Source organism: Watersipora subatra, chromosome 4, assembly GCF_963576615.1.
Source record: "Watersipora subatra chromosome 4, tzWatSuba1.1, whole genome shotgun sequence".
Lineage (NCBI taxonomy): Eukaryota > Metazoa > Bryozoa > Gymnolaemata > Cheilostomatida > Watersiporidae > Watersipora > Watersipora subatra.
Window position 1 is genome coordinate 15,689,016 of NC_088711.1, and position 20,878 is coordinate 15,709,893.

Genomic DNA, 20,878 nt, shown 5'->3' on the forward strand with positions numbered 1-20,878 from the left:
TAACTCCAAATATGTTCTTTTTCTTTAATGTAAAACAGATATATCGTGTTCGCTGTATTGGTTGCCGCGCATTTATAGCGATATCTCGCGCGCACTCGATCCGTTTTTGGGATCACACGCTAAACTATTTGACCGCCAAAGTTAATCTACGTGTTGTAAATCATTCTTTCCATCCGATAAACATAAACATTTCCATTTAGTTCAGGCGTTTGAGATAAACAAACCACTTTTCTTTATTTAGCATTCATCTAAAAAGTTTCTACATTATTTATTGTACGGCAAAATATGGGTAAGCATGTCTACAAAAACAAAGATTTTTGTTATTTACATTACACGTTCTTAGTCCAGGTCCCTATCTTGTTCTGAAAAGATTTATCACCTCTAACGTAGTTTAAAAATTGTTTGCTATAGTTTGAACCATTTGTGAAAATTGGCTGTTTTAGTATAATTTCCACTAATTAAAAACTTCGACCGTTTAGAGACAAAGATACTAATGCTTAAAATTGTGAACTGAACTATTCGCATAATAATTACACTCTACAATTACTGTTTAACCTGAGTATCCAGGTTTTGCATATGCTGATTGGTAGTAAGTTAGTAATGCCTACTAACAATGTATTTCTTTTTAGATATACTGTGATGCCGTAATAAATCCACTTACTGCTCAATATGTAAATTGTAAAGTGTCATTGTCGAATAGGAACATACGATTAACAAAACATTTGATTCTTAAGCAATAGTGTTGATACTATAGGAAGCATCAAAGTTTCAGACAGTAGAGCATCAAGTTCAGTTTAATTTAGAAGCAACGACTACAAAACCAGTTTTCTGTAGTAAAAGATGAAGACGAGTACTGAAGCTCCCAGGTCTCTAGTAGGAAACTCGTGTGTCATTAGCCATTCCCCTTGAAAGCTGGTAGGAGAAGTCAAACATTGTAACTAAATATGTATATATATTTTCTGTAGAAGATTCAGAAGATTTGGAACTACTTTCTGCCTTGATCGACACATTTGATTCTGACACGGAAGAGACTGCTGAAGCAGCAAAACCCAGAGCAAGTGAATCCGGCGAAGATGGTTCAAAGGCGGATTACACGGTTGGTAATGTTGCAGCGCGCACTATAACATCGACTACACCAACAATACAGGTATTTACGTAATTTGCTTGTACATTTCATGTGCACTACAAGCCACCACTGTCTTTGTTACTCAACCAACACATACAGGTTACAAAACATACTATGGACATAGTGTCTTTTATGCAAATAAGTGTGCATAAGTTTCCCCAACTTGAATTTGATGCTTAACACCGGTTTGAAAGCTGTGATTTGTTTATAGAAAAACTCTGAGACTCCTGGCAGGCCTGTGGATGAATTTTCGAAGTTCTCTGTCACGGGTAATGAAACAACGCCTGATGCTAAGGATTTATTTGGTGACATTAGTGAGGAAGAAGACGATGAGATGATCACAAGTAGGCAGTTGAATAGAGCTACTGCTAAAGTGTGCCAAGTGTGATGCCATAAGTGTTATACCCGCTTTACTTTTTGCAATTAGTATATTTTCACTACTCAAGAGTTCTTTTCTGAACTCTTAAACATTTTAGTCAGAGTTTTAGTTAGATTTTGATCTGGAACCAATTGCAGTGGCCCAAGAATAAAAATGGTGATTTTTCTCTCATGAGGAAAGCAATAATTATTAAAATTGGAGACTATTATCTTTTTGGTAGTTTCCCTCGTATATAATATTACATATAACTGTAGTATTTGTTTACTGTTATTGCATATAACAGTAATATTGATATGGCAGTTTGTTTTTATCCGTTTTGAGAAACAACCCTGAATGAGAATGGCTCAGAGATCAAAAGGCTAATGAAGGACCGAGAACAAGAAAGTGTGCAGAGCTCAGGATTCTATGATCGCACTGTTACAACTTCTCAAATCAAAAACAAATGTAAGAAATACAAACCTTATACACGAGTGTCTTCTATAGAATCGTTGCAGACGTGAATTGCTTGAAGTTGACTTAATGGCTACATTATTCCGATGAGAAGGGCCTACGCTTGATTCATTTAACCTTAACGAACTCTGTGTTATATATGACACCTAATGTTTGCTATATGTGCTCTTTTCTGATGTATGCCATGTTTATCATTCTTCTTAGTAAGGCTTGTTTTAAATACTTGTCTATATCTCAAACAATAATTAAAACTTCATGATGTATATATAAGGTTTGCCTTTGATCTCGATGAAACGCAGATATAAATCGAGATCTGCATTTATATACAAATCTCAATATATAAATGCATATATCGAGATCTGCATAATGTCGACCTTTATTATGGTTGGCCATTGTTTATCTATCCGTTTGTTCAATTTTTCTGTCGATAAGCAATATTTATTCTCTTACTGGCACAATGGTTAGTTGGTTAGTGTCAGTCTATAAACTGAATATCATGGTTTTGGGTCGTGCATTGGCCAACATTTTAGTCGTGTCATTAATTGCGTGTACCGAATATTTTCATTGCGTGAAAACTAGAACATTTGAAACAACTGCTATTGTACCACAAAAATACCAAGCTTTGTCATCCATCCTGCACTTTACCATGTCTTACGATTTAACAGTTATTCAAAAGTTCCCTTTTATTAACGATGAATCGGTGAGTTCTCATAAACGCTGATTTCAGATAAAAGGAATTACAAGGGAAACTGAAATCTGTCCTTTAAGGACCACTCATTGGACAGATTTTAACGAATCAAATATACGTATTATTTCTCATTCGTCAATTACGAAGGTTTATGAATCTAAAGAGTGGTAGCTATCATTCAGCTTGTATTAGTGTAAGTGACAAACACTGACATGATCTTCATTTACTAGTTTGTTTTTTGCTATGTTTTAGGGGTGAATGGGAAAAGAGTCGCACATCACGCCGATGACTCAAACTCTCTTAAAATACCAGATGTTGGGCTCTCCGTTATGTAGGTGTCAAATTTTCATCTCATTTCTTTTCAGAGATTTTAAGTGTAAACGATATATATATATATATATATAGATATGTTGGGCATGGAAAACATCTTTGTTCTAATTTTGGGGTCTTCGGCTCATTTCAGCAATCCAAAGGTTTCCACTCAGTTCCTAAAGCAGGCCATGGCTGGTAAGGAGCTGGTTCTTCTCTCCAGGATTGGTCTGCGCAATGCTAATATCAAGCCTACTGGTGACTGGATCACCTTCGGTGTCATTGCATCCAAGACAGAAAGCAAGCGATCATCAGTATGTCACGTATTATATTACTAGCTGTACCACCCGGCTTTGCCCAGGTGATAAAAAGGTCTTTGGACAGAAAATGGATTTGTATTTAATATATAACAACATTTGCCATTCCAACTTTCAAACTACATATCATGAGAAAAGGGTTTTGTGTAATTGAAATAAATTAACAGAGAAAATAAAAACAACTGTAAAATTTTTCAAACTTTGTCAAACAACTGTAACTTTCAAACTTCATATCATGAAGAAAATGTTTTGTGCAGGTCATATAAATTACAAAAAATAAAACAACTATAAAAGGGTTAAGATATAAATGTGAAATAACTAGCAAGTAATAGCTAAATTAAGTCAGTTTTGCTATGATTACAATAAAGGATGATTTGGTAATGATACAATTTTTACGAACTGAAAAAACAAAATAAAAATCCTGAATATGTTGAATTAATAATAACAATTCTTGCATAGAAGTGTGTGTTTAACCCTTTCACTACCGTCCAGGTACAAATTTAGCTATCGGCCTACTGTCAGCCATTTTACCGAAAATTGCCGATTTTGCTTCATGATACGTATACAATTTTTTTAACTTCAAACTCTATCTAGAGCACTTTTGTTATGTATTTTATTTTGCTAACATATTAACAAATACCTAGTGCTATGCCAAAAATTCAATGTATCTATACTTTGTGCATTGCTAACGCTATGTGAAGCTGCTATCGCTATGAAGCCAGAACGATCCTCTACAATGTTCCTTACTCTTACAAAACTATTATTTTCATCACCATCAGAGTCAGTGCTGCTACTTTAATTATCTGCGTAATCACAAAAATCTGAATCGGCTATAATATCATCAACATAAGTACATAGATAAGTAATTCTCTGTTTCCAAACTCGAGAGGTACTTACAAACTTGCACAAAAAATGTTCGGTTTTATGCCCGAAGAAAATTTAAAACTGCTTCGTTATTTTACGCTAATTTTATAGAGAAATCTTTGGACAACACTGTCAATACTGTAAGTCTTAAAGACCGTTGGTTATGTTGTCAATGAATAATAACGTTAAGTTACTACGCAACTGCTGGAAAAGTCTCAAAAATGCATCTGCGGCAGTCGGCCATAGAAAACACATAAATGCGTCTACGGCAGTGAAAGGGTTAAAAAAAGGTTACTGTTCCACCAGAAGATATCCATTAAAACTTTGAATACGATGATACTATAATCTCTCGATACTGGTACGTACAAATGTAAAAATAAGATATCGTACTTTGTCTGACCGAAAGGTGAGAGAATACTTGTCCGCACGGGAAGAATTGGCCTTGACCTCAGATATATTAATTTAACCTTACGAAAAATATTTCTTAACGGGCGTCGTAAATCGTGGCCGCATAGGTAAAATAATCAGCGTGCGCTATAGCTATATCTATAGCTGGAATGCAGACGCACGACATACTTTGAGAAATATATATATAGATAATTTAGCTTTTTATTGCTGGTTTCTGCCACAGGCAGACTGTGTCCGTAACTGAGTACAGCCATACCTCGACATACGATCTTAATGCTTTCTGGGACTGAGCTCGTATTGTCGATGTTCTCGTATCTCAAAGCAGTATTTCCTACATAAAATAATAAGTCCAAATTAATTCGTTTCCTTACTACAAAAACCATGGGTTTTTATTAGTTGTAATTCAGTAACTACATACTTTTAACTGTTATAATTCAGTACAAATGCTCACAAAATAACAAAACCTATTTAGTGGTTATGATCTGCAATAAAATGCAACATCACTTTGCCCAGCACTGTTTAGAGTTCTTACCTTCGAGACAGACATAATGATTAACAGCGGTGTGAGAGAGACTTGGCAGCAAATCATTCGGAACACTAGGCCTTTGTGATGCTATGTGACATAACATAGTTTTGATTTTAACTTAAATTAATTTAGCTTACTAAACACACACTTGAAGCTAAGTTTTAATCTTTTACTAAACTTTAACTTTTATCCGTTTTCGCACTTTTTGCCTCGCTTTCACTTTAACTTTTAGCCAGCCTTCTTAAAACTTTTTACAAACTGATTCGACGATAAAGACCGAGCAATGCTGTTCTCAGAAGCGGCCTCTCACTGACTTGACCACTCGGGCTGCTCGTATCTCAAAGTTCTCTCATATTTCAAGGCAAAAACTTGCTGGAAATTTTGCTCGCATCTTTGTTTTCTCGTATGCTGAGACACTCGATGTTTACTCGAATGTCGATGTATGACTGTATATAAAAGCATACACATTGTAGCATAGAGATTTAATATCACTAATTTAGTCCTTCAAAGAAACCCACAGATGCTTCAAATGTTGTATTACACGATGTGTATTCTATTTGTATTGAGTTTTGTCTGAAGGAGCGTGCGTGGTTTACTCATTGTCAATTATATCTATTTACTAGATGAATGCCCAGTGTTGCCCGGGTAATAAAAAGTCTTTGCGCAGAAAATTATTTTTATTTAACATATACAACATTTATTGTTCTAACTTTTAAACATCCTATCATGAGAAAAATGTTTTTGTTCGGTTTAAATAAATTAATAGAAAAAATAAACAATGAGTACATGGAATTGTGTGTATAAAATAGTTTACTGTTGCAGCAGAAACCCGTTGTATTCAAAGTTTTAATGGACGATACTGGTACCTCTCAATACTGGTACGAACATAAAAATGAGATAGCATACTGTCTTTGTCTGATACTTTGTCTGACCAAATGGAGAGACAACATAGAGGCATTTCCTACTCTAAATAATACATTTGTCCACATAATAAATACATGTATTCAGCATTTACAGATTTACCGAAACTAGAAATAGGAATTTAATGGCACATTTGAAAATTACAAATTAAAAAAATTGATACTGAGTAATGCTGTAAAAAGGAAATTCCCAAAAAATAACAATAGTAAAAGGCAATATTAATTAATAATAATAAGTGCGTATTTAGTGCGATAAGAATGTAAGTAAAGATATTAACGGCTTAGCCTAGTAGTTATGCGTACTTGTTTGTAGACTTGTGATTTGAATATCGCAGTTGAAATCCTCTGCAAAGTGGATTTTTAATTGCTAGATTTTAGTCGCTATAACTGGACACAGGGATGAAAAAAAGACCAACAAAATGACAAACAAACACTGAGATTTATATATATATTATCAAAGTATTGTTGTTAGATAGTTATTGTATGTATCACTTTTGTGCTGCGTATGATTATGTCATTTGTTAAAGATAGGCTGTATTATATGTAGAAAGGAGGAGACTATATCATATTTCGGTTGGCTGACATGACAAATGTTGATGTGGAAGTGTCGATGTTTCTGTTTGGGCGAAGCTACGAAAATCATTGGAAACTGCCCGTAGCGACCACCATTGGCCTTATGAATCCAGGCTTCATGAAGAATGACAAGGTACTTGCCAGTTTGTCTCAAGACCATTGTTAAGTTGTCATGGCATGAGAACCTTTGAGGCTCTGTGGGGAAAGGTGTATGCGGCAGTTATTCGCAGTTTAGCCATTCGGAGTCATAAAAAGCGACTTCATAAATCACTGTCTCTAGATACAGTCAAACATGGATAACTCGAACTTCAAGGGACCGAGCAAAAGTGTTCGAATTATCAGAGCATTCAAGTTATCAGAGCACTGTCACAAGTCCATGTATTTACTTATTTATTAGTAGATACATGTACATATGCAAACTATAAAATAAATCAAAAGCACAAATGGCTTGTTTCAAATTAAATGCTTCTAATGTAAAGTTTAAAACGTTTTTATCAAAAAGTATAGAGATTTTTCTATCACTTGAGATTGGTTTGTTGTTTGAGGTGATGTTATTGCCAGGACGTTTTTTTTAGATTGACATTGGCAAAAATTGATCGTTGTTGAAATGCTCAAAAGAAAAGACATCTTTTTCTTTTGAGCGTTTTACCCACGATCAATTTTGCCGAGTTTTCTTGAAGTTTATGCAACTTCAAGAAAAAGTTACCAAAGAAAAATCCCTTACTTTACCTGGGATTCGTTAAGAGCAACACTCCGAGGCAGTTCAATTAAAAGTTTTACGAGGTTTAACGGTACATTGTATATCACTCACGCTTTTTGAATGGATACTTACTGAATGTACACACGTATTCTGTGTTTAGGTCAAACGATGAATAGTTTTTTTAGCTATGACAACGTATACGTTTAATAAAAACAATTCTAAGACGTTTTAAACATTCAACATTCCGACGTTGATTCAACACGGAATCAACGTCGGAAAACTATTCGTCACGGGCTAGCCGGGTCACGCACTCAATAATTTTCGCCACGCACATACAAAACAACATGCTGTTTTTGTTTTGTATGTGCGTGGCGAAAATCCTTGCGCGCGTGACCAGGCAAGCCCGTGCTATTAATCGTATAGCAGTATAAATCAAATTTGACCAAACCTTTAGAAAAGTCGTTGACAAAATTATTTTGCCGATGGTGGTAATAACAACGCTTATGAATTACGAAAAGATGAGGTTTACCTCTATGGCTTTGAATAAAGTGATTTTCTAAAGCGATAACAACCGTTTCGGTAGCCGTTGGGCAAAAAAACAGTTCGAATTAACAGTGTTGAGTTCGAGTTATCTATAGCAATTTATCATTACGTGGGAACGGACCAAAGAAACCGTTCGAATTAACCATGTTTTCGAGCTATCCGTGGCCGAGTTATCCATGTTTGACTGTACCTATCTCCTTTTTCCAACAAAATCGTATTTTGAGCTTTTGTCTGTCAGCTCAATGAAAAGCTTATTATATATATACAGTCAAACATGGATAACTCGCCCACGGATAGCTCGAACACATGGTTAATTCGAACGGTTTCTTTGGTCCGTTCCCACGTAATGATAAATTGCTATAGATAACTCGAACTCAACACTGTTAACTCGAACTGTTTTTTGCCCAACGGCTACCGAAACGGTTGTTATCGCTTTAGAAAATCACTTTATTCCAAGTCATAGAGGTAAACCTCAACTTTTCGTAATTCATCAGCGTCGTTATTACCACCATCGGCAAAATATTTTTGTCAACGACTTTTCTAAAGGTTTGGTGAAATTTGATTTATACCAAACATCCGCTTAGCGATCGCCCTTCGGAAGCAAGGTAAAGTGAGGTAATCTTTGCATAAACTTAAAAAAAAATCCGCAAAATTGATCGTGGGTAAAACGCTCAAAAGAAAAAGATGTCTTTTCTTTTGAGCATTTCAACAACGATCAAGTTTTGCCAATGTCAATCTAAAAAACGTCCTGGCAATAACATCACCTCAAACAACAAACCAATCTCAAGTGATAGAAAAATCTCTATACTTTTTGATAACAACGTTTTAAGCTTTACATTAGAAGCATTTAATTTGAAACAAGCCATTTGTGCTTTTGATTTATATTATAGTTTGTATATGTACATGTATCTACTAATAAATAAGTAAATACATGGACTTGTGACAGTGCTCTGATAACTTGAACACTCTAATAATTCGAACACTTTCGCTCGGTCCCGTGAAGTTCGAGTTATCCATGTTTGACTGTATATTTAAAAATACATATTTATCTCCAAATAAATAGCACCCTCAAGACCAAATAGACAACGAGTTAGCTATATTTTTCTAAACAAAATCTCTTAATTTGTTTTGGAAAATGGCTGAAGCATCTAGCTAATTGTATGGCATGCGAAGATGGAATCTGCTGGCAGCGAGGTGTTGCGAAAAGAATCAAATATGTAATAATGATTTCCATAGACATATCACAAATAGGTAATAATAATTTCCATAGACATGTCACAAACACACCAGAAAGTTTTTACAGATAAAAATCTGCTTTATTCTGGAACATTCATGATTAGCTTTACAACAATTTAGTAATAGCTGCTTTATTTGGAGGTAACTGGAGCCAAGAGAATATTTTGGTTATTCTTAATTATTTTAACAGCATTTTAGATGGAAGCTTTGGGTGATATTCTAGATTTCACGGCTTCATCTAGAACTGTTATTATTATTAAAATAAAAACTAAATCATAAGTTACTATATTTGTAAGAGTCACTGGTGGGAATTAATTGTGTATGAGGTTTGATTTTAATTTTATTATTAAACAAGATGAAACATTAAAAATATATAACATAACATTATTACACGAAATCCCAAGTTATCATTTGTCTGATAGTGCTGTAGAAGTTGTCCACCCAAACAGACACCACAGAATAATACATCTATATTTTGTACATTAATTATCTTGTTTTTTATTTTGACTTACTAAATCTACTAATAAATAGGCTACTGTACATTGCATATCAGTCTGTAACCAATCTGAAGTTCTGTTGGTTTAGTTGTGTTATTTAGAACTTTATACCAGATTATTAAGTTTATTTAATAAACTCCAGTAAATAACTTGCAGCTCTAAAATAATCATCAAGCATGTGCCTTGCATCCTTGCATGTACATAGAATACTCTCAAAAAACACAGTCGCAGCCTTGATTGAGTGAATTTTTTTAATGTATTGTAAATTTCCTCCTTAATGTATTGTGAATTTTCTAGATCTCATGGCAGCAATAGCTCTGTTAAAGTGAACGGCTCATAGTTATACGTAAATCACATTTGTCAGTGTTTATTTTCGTAAACATTCCTGGCATAAGTAAGAAGTAGCCTAAGCGCAAGTAAGAACGTTGTATTGCAAATGTATCTTAATAACTAGCCTCTGTTATATTCCATCCTGTTGATTAGCTATACCCGTATTAGTTGATAAAGTCACCGCATGAGTTAGGAGTCTGTTTTTCAGGTGAACACGCGGTCAGTGGCGACTATAAACATTCAGAGCGAAAGTCAGCTGTTGGTTATCGGCACAAGCAAGGAGTTTGGCACGTGTGGCTCAGTTACAAAGAGTGGTAATAGGTGCACGAATATAGTAAACAGGGCAGCGTGCGACAAGTGCAGGTTTCACACTATGCAGCAGCATAAAGCATCAAGATTGAAAAGAACTGAATTGAATGCGACGTGAGTGCATTTTCTCCATATTAGTCAGAGATTAATCAATGTATAATTTGGTGGAAAATTATTAAAATTTCATAACATTTAATTTAAAAAATTTTATTTCATTAAATTAAATTTTAATTTCGTGGAAGGAATTTTATGAAATTAAATTTTAAACAATTAACTACAGATGGTTGAAAGCATCTGAAGCTTTAGCTCGTATTAGCATGATTTGTGAGGTGGTATAACACACTCTGTCACTCCATTTTTAAGAACTTGTAGCCTTGTAAATGTACATCTTTTTTACATTTAAAGGTAAGAACCGTGTGCTGTTCTAAGTCATCTTCCAACTGCTCAAAAAGGTCTCTTTCTGCTTAATAACAGTCACTTTTAAATTCATTTTAGAAATAATTTCAAACTTTTTTAAACACACAGTTTTGTTCTGTACATTCCCATTCACCGAAAAAATTAATAAAAATTAATATGCCAAGTTATCAATGATATGCTGTATGGTGGGGAGCGGAAACAGGAATCAAGTTCACTAGCAAAGCATTCCTTAAACGAAGCTGAACTAGTATTGACAATGAACTGCCTTCAGGACCTGAAGTGTCTCTGCAGATAGCTTAGGTTCCATCATAGCTTTCATTTGATTTTTTTTATTGACTTAGAAACCAGATAAATCTTTAGAAAATCGCTAAAAGTAACAGTAATTTAAGCGAGGGTCTTGAGGTGCAAACGCGAGGTGTATGACAGTACATGGAAATGCATTAAATATGAGCGTTTGAAAAAAAAGAAGAAGAATAAAATGAATATATAATAATAAATAAAAATGTATAGATACCACTGTTTTCAATTTAACTAGCACCTGTTATACTTTCTTTTCCATCTTAATATTTTAAGCCGTTTGTTCACCATGTTTAGTCTTATTGTAATTTTCTTTTAAAGTTTGAGGTACTATAGTTAGTGATGGCGGTTGTTGTTTTAGTCACATTGAGAGTGGCATATGTTAGCGTGCAGTTTCAGGGTCACAATCTTTGAACACATTATAGATTTAGCAGCAAAGAGCCAAGCAGTCTGCTGTCCAAACTCGCTACGACACGGTCGGCTGATGACTGTTTCACGTACGGAGGCAAATGCTATTCAACGTGAGTTCGCTTTTGTCATGTTTTCTATGCAATAGCCATTTAGCCGTTTTGTTTAAATAAGTTCATGCGTTTCATCTATGTTAATAAGTTTGAAAAACTATCGCTATTACCAAACTGATATGGTGGCATTGAGTACTCAGTGTTGTAGAAATAATTGTTTTAATATTAAAGGTTGACTTGCAAAAAAATTTACATTACAGTTATTTGGTATCAAAAGATTCACCATGTCTTACTCTGCTGTATTGTAGGTGCAAAGTATTTGGAAATGTGATTACAAGCTCTTAAAAGCTCAAAAATGAACAATTATTCGCAGCCATCACAAAAACACCATAGTTTGGAATCTCATTATTTCAACGACCTATTTCAAAATTCTTATAAATGAATTTTGTTGCTAGTAAACCTTTAATCAAAGGTTGAGAACAGGCTAAAGTAGAATTTAGTTTCTGTGATTGAGTCCCTTAGTTGATTTGTTGTTGCTTTACGCAGGAAACCTCAAAAGCCCAAAACAAAAGTGTCTCTTAAGGGCGTTCTGAATAGATTTGAACAGAAAGGTCATATGCAGAGCACCCTCAAGCTGTACCAGATTAAGGCTGAAGATGAGAAGAGAATATCTGCAGCTGCGGCCGCCAAACAAACTAAGGCGGAGGAGCATTTGGAAGAGTTAATCAGCAGACCAACTACGGCTAGCATGCAGTTTGTAAAGCATCTGGTGTCAAAGACACTGGAACCAGGTGTGTGCATGCCTGTTTCATCATTCACTACCTCCTGCTTCTTGCATGAACTTTCCCTCTTTCTATCACACTTGTTTGTGGTAGTGACAAACCCAATCAGTTTACACATGTCACATGATAATTGAGGACGTCATGAAAATCTGTAGTGAGCTTTTTCTTGATGAACCTTCATAGGCAGTCTGAGAAGTGTGAAACCATGATCTTTTAATTAACCACAATTTTCTGTGTTGAGTCAAATCTTTCCACCTAGAAGTTAATGCGTCTTTTCAATACTTGGATTAGCAAATTTAATCTCACTAATGCATATTACTTTATACATGTATAGTATGTCGTTCCTCTTGAGAATATTAAGAATTCCAAAATTGTCTGCGATCGATGTATTGAGCATGCTTAGTATTGAGCATGCTATTCTAACATGAAAGTTGTTAGCCAGGTATTTGACCACCGTACCGTCAACTCACTAGACAAACCATTCATTGGATTTTATAAGTCCTGTAGTACATTGAATCCATTTTCTAGGCAATGAAAGCAAAGATGTTGGTTTAAAAATAGCCAGCGTCCGGCCAAGTGATCTAATACGCCGTGAGAAAGAACGACTAACGAAGCAACTGAAAGACAGAAAAAGACCAGATAGCTCAGTAAACACGGCCAGCAGCCATGTAGAATTGGGCAGCAGTGTCCCCAAAAGTGGTGCTACTACGATGACAGCCAGTGAGTACAGGCAGGTGAGTTGCTCAATTGCTACATCATGTTTTGTCGTTTATATTAAAACTATCTTTGCAGCCAATTGTTACTCTTGTAACCCATTGTAATGCATTCTTAGGCATCTGCATCAAGAGTTGTCTCACGAGACTGTTTGTCTATTTTGTATAAAAATGTAATTATATTCGATTAGAGACACAAAATGGGTTCACATATACAATATAGACTGCACCGAAGCATAACTATACAGGAATACAACTTACTGCGCTACATAAAAGTTTGTTTGCCTTATATAGGGGTAAATAAAGCCATTGTAGAGTAAAGCACAATAGCAAATTATAACACTAAGGCAATTTCGCTGTTCACTCAGTAATTGTATCATGAATTTGTATCATGTAATTGTATGATGTATGATATATGTATGTATGATGTATGATATAATTAAATCATGTAATTGTATCCGATAATATATAGAAAAAAGACGCATATCTCCAGAAGAAAATTAGTTATAAGCCATTATTATTTTTAATTTCTGTACACATATCTACACATGCTGCAATTGCTGGTAACTTCCATTCTAATGGTTCTTGGCAGAAACCTCTATACTAATGGTAAAAAAGTGCTATGGTTCATAGTGGGGATGAACTACCACTCAGCAAGCTGTTAGGTTTGAAGTTATGTTATCTTTGAGAGATTAATTTTGACAGTCGACTAAAAGTGTGCCAGAAAGTCAGCTTAACTGCAGTTTGAACTTGTTCAATTTGTAGCAATTTGTTCAGTCGTCGCAACCAATCACATGCGATCAAGTGAGCAGTTTCACTTTGTTCTGTAGAACAAGCTAGGCTTCACTTTCCAAAAGTAAATATAAATTTCATCATTTTTAACGGGTTAATAACAAATAGGAGTAATAGATGTATTTGTGCTCAACATGTTTGTCCGCAGTGTAGATGGGTCTGAAGTGCTTGCTTGAAACACACACCGGTCCGGTCCGTAACAAAAATTAGCCAGTAAGTAATGACAGATTATTGGCTCGTGTAAATGCTGTGAAGTGCTGATTTGTGATATTAACTACCTTTCAAACAGGCTTGTTATTTCTGTTCACCATAGTCCTTTTTGTTGGCTACTCATTTGTAGTTTTTATGATAACCTATTTATCCTAACACATGAGCATTGTCTTTATAACTTGCAAGTATGCTAGTTTCAGGTTTCTCACAGTTGCTGCTTTCCATGATTAATCACACTCGTTAGTTAAAAATTTGCCCCTATGTCATGGCAGTAAGCTATCAATTTGGTGCAGAATTTGATATAAAATATTCTGTCAAATACCTCCAATAACTTTTAGAATGCCACAAGCTTAACCTGTTCGTGGCAAGCGTAGCATTCTAACCACTTGGTGACAACTGCTGGCTTCACGTATGGCTTAGACGGCGGCATCAATTTGTTTGTAATATTGATGACTAAACGTTTATGCATAAACCTTACCATATTCTACAAATTAAGATTTCTTTAGATATGCGTTTTTGCGAAAGGCTACCATCAGCATTGTTACTATATGTTGCCCTAACTGAGTCCCTCATGAGTATCTATTGTGTTTGTTTTCAGTACTTGAAAACTTGCAGCCATAATGCAAAAAAGGCTATTTATAATTGACAAATGATGAGCTTCCTTTAGGAAGTTTTGTACAATGACTCATCTTCAGTTCTCAAAATTGGAAGCAAATTAGCTCTTTAGTAAGTACTGAACTATCTTGATTGCACAGATAATTAAAGTAAAAGTAAAGATTCACAGATGTGACAAACATTAAATTTTCGTTAGCTTTCCAGCTCAGATAGTCCGAGTTGCTCAAGCTCTTTTACTTCAGTGCAGGCTATACTGTGTATTACTGTAATCTTCTATCTTACCATTTATTTGCTTAGCTAATCGCAAAGCAAAAAGCAAAGGAGATCATCCAAAAAGATGGAGGTTTGCAAAAGGAAGATGTCAATGCTACACGAAAGAAGCTCACTGCTAAACAAAAAGAACAACTCAAGAGAAGATTAGATAATAGCCTCAATTCAAGCCAAGAGGCAGGTCAGTAAGGACAAATGCAGATACAATTTATGTGTTTATGTTGAGTTGTCTGTGAGCAGTGGTGTTGTTCAACCTTCCTCATAGGAATTCAGTATAATTTGTGTTTCTAAACCAACTGCTTTAACTGATTTCCGGAACTTTGGAGCTTTTTTAATTTGATTGTATGTGTCCAGATATTTAAAAGGTGGCATTTTTAACTCTGGTGCTCAATTATAATGATGACTACCATAAAACCTTTATTTGAACGACATGTGTTTTTAACCCTTCCCTCATAGTGGCGTTTTATTAAAAATGACATTCAAATAGAGGGTGGCACTGTATTTTTCGACTAGCTCATCAGAATCTTGAAAAGATAAATGTAACCCTTTTACATGTGAAATGGGAGAAGCGATGCTAATGTCACCTATATTTTGCACCCTTTGTCGGGCAGAGCGATATTAAAGCCGGCGACCTCAGTATTTTTTGTTAAACTGTTTCTATATACAGTAGTTTCTATATACAGATTCTACAAAGTAAATAATCCATTCCAGGAGCGTTCATGTTATAGGGAATTTACATTATACGAACAGTAAAATACATAGAAATTGCCTAATCCATTCCAAGATCTTTCCAAATTCACCTCTTTGGCCATACAAAAGAGAAAAACTAGACTTAACTTTATAATTTGTGAGATATATTCATTTATATAGATTTAGATTGGTAGACCGACGCTGTAACATCTGCTCCAATCGATAAGCCATTGCGCAGCTACCTATTCTCTGTTTTGTCGACACATTTGATGATCTATCATGATGAACTAGAATGTCATGGAAGTTGTATATAATATATATAACATTATACGTACGTCGGTTTTTTCTCAGCGCAGCAAAATAGGTTGCTATTCCAAGCAAATTTGAGAACTCACCCCGACTTGACACTACGTTATATGGAATTTTGTATGTAGTACAAAGCAAAAACTTCACATAAATTCTTTTTGCTATCAGGATTTTCAAGTGTTAAAGTAAAACAGTAAAGCCTAGGAGTTAGAAAACGGGTGTTATTACATCATACAGTGCCCCTAAAGAGTAACCTCATCATTCATCAAAACACTTTGAAGTCTTCAGGTCAGATTGTCAACAACATTATGGACAAATCTGAAGACAATAGATTGAATTGAAACCTTAATTACTGAATCAGAGTATAGTTCTGATGATTGTGATCTTCTTAGGTATGCTGTCACTAAAACCATGGCAACCACTACAGCAACAGTGAAAGAATTAGTTGATATTGATGTAATACTATTATTATTATTGTAATAATTATAATTATTATTAGCACCATTTTGCGGACACTTTTCTACTGATCACTTCTATCATGGGTTCGTAAAGATCAAAGAATTTCAAAGTGGTGGTCAAATAGAGGTGGCATTCAATTAAAGGAAAGCACTGTATTTTCAACCCTGCATTCAAATCACTGCATTTTGCGGACACTTTGTCAAGGTTGACAGGTTGGTCAAGCAAGGCAAACATTCCTATTTAGATTGTACAACAAGCATATGTCTTATGTGTATTATGCCATTGTTCTAACACGAGTCCCATCAGTTTATTGTCAGTAGCGTTTAAAGTGCTCAATGTAAGCCAAGCTTAAGCAAAGTAGTTCATTATGGGATCTATTTACCTTAAACAGCTAGTTCCTGTTCTACTAGTTTAAATTCATCAGTTAACATTTTAGATTTAGCATTTGCTTACTGGTGATTTGATTTAGCAGACACCGAGGAGAAAAAGACAAACGACCTGGGTGAAAAAAGGGTCAAATTAAACAAGCTTGATGTGAATTCACAAGCATACTTGGAAATACGGAATAAAAAATCTATAAACAGCCATCTAGTAAAACAGGTAAGCTGTTAGTTTTACATGAATATCATAACATAACACAAACATAGCTTTTATATATATATGTAGATATATTTAAAAGTTATATATGGATATATTTAAAAGCTATAAATACATGTATATATCTAATTATATATACGGTATATATGCATATACAGTAGAACCCCAAAATATTAATATATCTATGATTTAATCCATTTCGCGGTCTGGACCGTAAGGTGAAATCGTTGTATGATGGGGACTCTGAACATCTATGTTTTCTTGACGCTTCTCTTTGAAGAAATGCCTATGCAAAAAAGACTGTTTCTGGCAACTCCTCAAATGTTTCTGGAATGAAGATAACTAACAAATGAAGATCCATAAGATGACTTCTGACATGTTTTTTGGATGTTTCTGTGCAATAAATCTAGCAAAAAAATTTTAATCAACCCATAGCTTCCTTTATTTCTGCCGATGACGTTTGCTCTGTTTCCTTCAAATTTTTCTTATTATTTCCTGTTCGTGTCCATAGTAATCATCTTCTTGCTTTTCCCTTTACCTTCACTGGCAACATTGGGACCCATGGCTAATAGATTAAAGTTTGATATAAGCCCTAAAAAGTGCCACAAGGTTGTACAATATTATATGAACTCACACAAAATAAACACAATGCAACCTTCTGCTGATTCTTCACATAACTGGCCGTAAACAACAGATAGCGTTTCAGATCTCTCAGGCGTTGTGGGAGGGTTTCAGCCAATAGCGCATCGGCATCTTAGGAATTTTTTGCTACACTGCAGGGCAAGAAAAATGCCGTAATCATCAGGGTCCGGCAAAATGTCATATTCCACATGGTAACTTGAGAGAACTGTATCATAAGGCTGCCGTATCCCGGGGTTGAACAGTGTGTTAGAATTTGATTTCTTTGCTCAAGATTCTAAGTACCATCATGGTTGCGAGAGATTGCCTGCATGTAGTTGTATAATCGCTGCTGCTTATGCAAGTGTTCTCATAGGCTAGTGTGGTCTATTGCATTGAGCTTCAATGTACAGTTTGTGGTAGACATCTATATTTTAGGTAGAAAATGAGAGGGAGAGCCAATATTTTGGAGCGATGGAGAAAAAGGAAAGCTACGAAACAAAGCTGTTAAACACTCACATGATTGAGTCAAAAATTTACTATTGCATTCAGGTGAGTTGATTTGTTTAAATTGGTTCCAAAATTTCTTTTTAATAAACCCATTTCAACGATGAGTCTTGATCAAGTTTATCAGATTTTGTGCTATACTAGGTGGGGTATATGCATTTTAAGGAAACACTGATTGTACTGAGGTGAAAAACATTCATACCAGTAGATGATAGCAAATGTTTCACTGGTTATATAAACTAATAGAATTGGCTTCCTTATTTCTTGACGCAGTGGTGAATATTTAGATGATATAAATAACATGTATTTTTGCTCAAAGTTCAACAACATTTGTATGTGCATGTTTTGATGGCATATTTATTGCTGGCAATTTATTTCATTTTTATTTTTGCTAATGAATTTACGATCACTAAAATTGGTTTTCCACAAAAATGCCCTGACGGCTCCTAGGATTCAATATAGTTGAACACGGCTACTAATGCATCTTCGTATTCATGCAAACTACGAATAAATTAGATTGATGCTAAGCAGTCCCATGCAAAAGCAGGTATACCATGCAAAAATTATGATTTAGTGTGACTACCAAGACTGGAGTCTAGCTAAAAGGTGTTTTGAGGAGAGACACAAGTATCGCAAGCTTCCCGCCCTCAAGAGATTCTTTAGGTGTAAAGACTGCAAAGAACGAGTGGTCACGCATGAAAAGTTTCCCACTAGTGCTTGCAAGTAAGTCATTTTGAACAAGAGCGATGTACAAGCAATGCATATCATTGAATTTTATAATAATTTAACTTTTATAATCATATACCTACAACATCTAATATAGGCACTGCTGCAGTTCCGAAAACACCATTTCCCCTTCAGCCATGTAATTCTTTAGCACATAAACTTCGAATTAACATTAAGCTATTACTTTTACCAGAAAGTGCGGTGGAACTAACTATGTGAAAGCTGGAATGATACACGAGAAAAAGGTAACACTGGCTGGTGAGGAACTGTGTGTCCGAGGTAATGAAGAAACAAAGCTGGGATCTTATGATTCAAGTATAAACCTAGATGTATGTTAATTTTTATGAAAAGTTTTACCAAGCTATACTCTAGTGGTTATATTTTATAAACTTTATTTTGATAATGCTATCAATGGCAAAATTATTTATAGTATCTACTTGAAAAACATCGTAATACATGTAAAGCAAATCATGAAATGAAAGAACACAATTATTACTCAACTAAAATGCATTAGAAGATTTGGAGCTCATGCGCATGACATCCTCTAGCTGTGGTCTAAGGCACAAAGCTGATTTGATCACAACATCATAAATTGGAAGGACACAATGTGAATATCTGTCAGCTATGAAATTATAAACGTCTCCAACATACTTCTTCAAATCTTCTGACCTAAAGCAGGAACAAATTAGTGTTTCTCCTTCCTCAGTTATTGTAATGATATTCATATTCTATAGATGTAAACATTTTTGCTCAACTTTTATCATTAATCAACATTTTCAAAGTTCAGCTGTAAAACAACTCCCAAAAAGCCGCTATTCAGTCAAATCTCAACACAAACCTAATTAATTCTGCCATTTGCTTTGCATATTGTAGCCAAGAATACATTGTATTTTATTTAATCTTTTTCAGAGGCTAAAAGCGATGATAGATTTTTCAAGTTAATTTATATATGTTGTAAAACTAATGTGCTCTATAAAACTATGTAAACCCTAAATTACATAACAGCTGAATTAATAAAGTAAAGGGAAAAGTAATCGTAGAGTCACAGGAACAGAAATTAAGGTTTGACAATGCAAATTTGGTCATCAAGTCAGTAATAGAAATATGCAACCTAACGTACTCCAACTTACATGTACTTCAGATATAATTGTCATTAATTCAATTTAAATTTATTACTTTTACATTTTATTTTTAGTTTGACAAGCTTTTTACTCTTGCTTACAAAGCTGCAGTGTTTTGAAAAGCTTCAATTCTCATACGTAAAAATTATTTCATATGAAAAGACAAATATGTGCTTGAGCTTTATGTGGTATGCTGAAAAAATGTAAAGGTAGAGGTTATCATCAGTTGAGATTTGATGGTATGTATCTTCAAAACTAAAAACCAAAAATTATCGCTCCGTAGCAATGTTTATCTGGTTACTATGTACATGTATATTTCAGATAATTTTGTCATATCAGCGACATGTAAATTTATATTTCGTAGCTCACCGCCATATAATAGCTGTTACATCAACATTGGAGATTAAATTGAACATATCAATCGTTGAACCAAAGAATTCTTGATTGCATTCAATTCGTGAGAACTTTAGCTGCAACATAAGAGCCCCCGTGTGAATGATTTTTCTACCGTGATAATATAATCTGAACTAACAGTATAAAAGTTTGGCCCAGTGTCTCCATTATGACAACAATTCAACTTTCTTTTGATCAGTCAAATCTTTTTTACTGTTTTGACACCACTTAAATCTTCTTCACCTCAAATGATGAAAGAAAATAAACTCGCAGACAAATTACTTTCGATACTTCAATTATGGCCTTCATTATTTAAATGTCATAAAAAATAATATTTGTCTTTCTTCATGCATAACTTATTAAAATCAAATAGGTGTTCATTGGTTTTCATACGTATACATTTATTTTACTCATATAAATAGTCCAAAATCATTTCTAATTTAACTTCCAACAATGAAACATTCTTAATGATCATTATTAAATAATGATAATTAATGTTTCGGTAGCAGAATTGGAACTGGAAATGATAATATAATAATATTATATCATTATTAATGGTAATTTAATCATATTATTATTATATATTATATTATCCTGGAAGTGTGTTTTTCTACTAGAAAACATGAGAACACTACCAAGCATTGTCACTACTTACTTTACTATTACCATATTATATTATTCACTAATAATATAATACAACCATCCAGAAATTTTAAATAGTAATCATAT

General features: G+C 34.4%; 2 protein-coding genes across 4 annotated transcripts in view; one reads left to right on the forward strand and one right to left on the reverse strand.

The window, feature by feature from the left end:
- Positions 1-20,878, forward strand: part of LOC137392723 (protein MCM10 homolog) — a 26,765-nt gene continuing 5,887 nt past the window's right edge. The window contains exons 1-16 of one of the 3 annotated variants that reach the window (XM_068079037.1): positions 1-289; positions 966-1,147; positions 1,338-1,470; positions 1,827-1,949; positions 2,896-2,974; positions 3,107-3,266; positions 6,535-6,693; positions 10,075-10,289; positions 11,315-11,410; positions 11,897-12,141; positions 12,661-12,866; positions 14,760-14,913; positions 16,657-16,787; positions 17,841-17,954; positions 18,484-18,632; positions 18,829-18,964. In XM_068079037.1, the coding sequence (XP_067935138.1) occupies positions 286-289; positions 966-1,147; positions 1,338-1,470; positions 1,827-1,949; positions 2,896-2,974; positions 3,107-3,266; positions 6,535-6,693; positions 10,075-10,289; positions 11,315-11,410; positions 11,897-12,141; positions 12,661-12,866; positions 14,760-14,913; positions 16,657-16,787; positions 17,841-17,954; positions 18,484-18,632; positions 18,829-18,964 (2,286 nt within the window). In that variant the 5' untranslated portion in view covers positions 1-285. The remainder of the gene's footprint in view (positions 290-965; positions 1,148-1,337; positions 1,471-1,826; positions 1,950-2,895; positions 2,975-3,106; positions 3,267-6,534; positions 6,694-10,074; positions 10,290-11,314; positions 11,411-11,896; positions 12,142-12,660; positions 12,867-14,759; positions 14,914-16,656; positions 16,788-17,840; positions 17,955-18,483; positions 18,633-18,828; positions 18,965-20,878) is intronic. The other 2 variants (XM_068079038.1, XM_068079039.1) reach the window with 2 other exon arrangements.
- LOC137392724 (uncharacterized) overlaps positions 19,002-20,878 on the reverse strand; it is a 15,952-nt gene continuing 14,075 nt past the window's right edge. Inside the window, exon 11 of the mRNA XM_068079040.1 lies at positions 19,002-19,304. Coding sequence (XP_067935141.1) covers positions 19,136-19,304 — 169 coding nt within the window. The 3' untranslated portion in view covers positions 19,002-19,135. The remainder of the gene's footprint in view (positions 19,305-20,878) is intronic.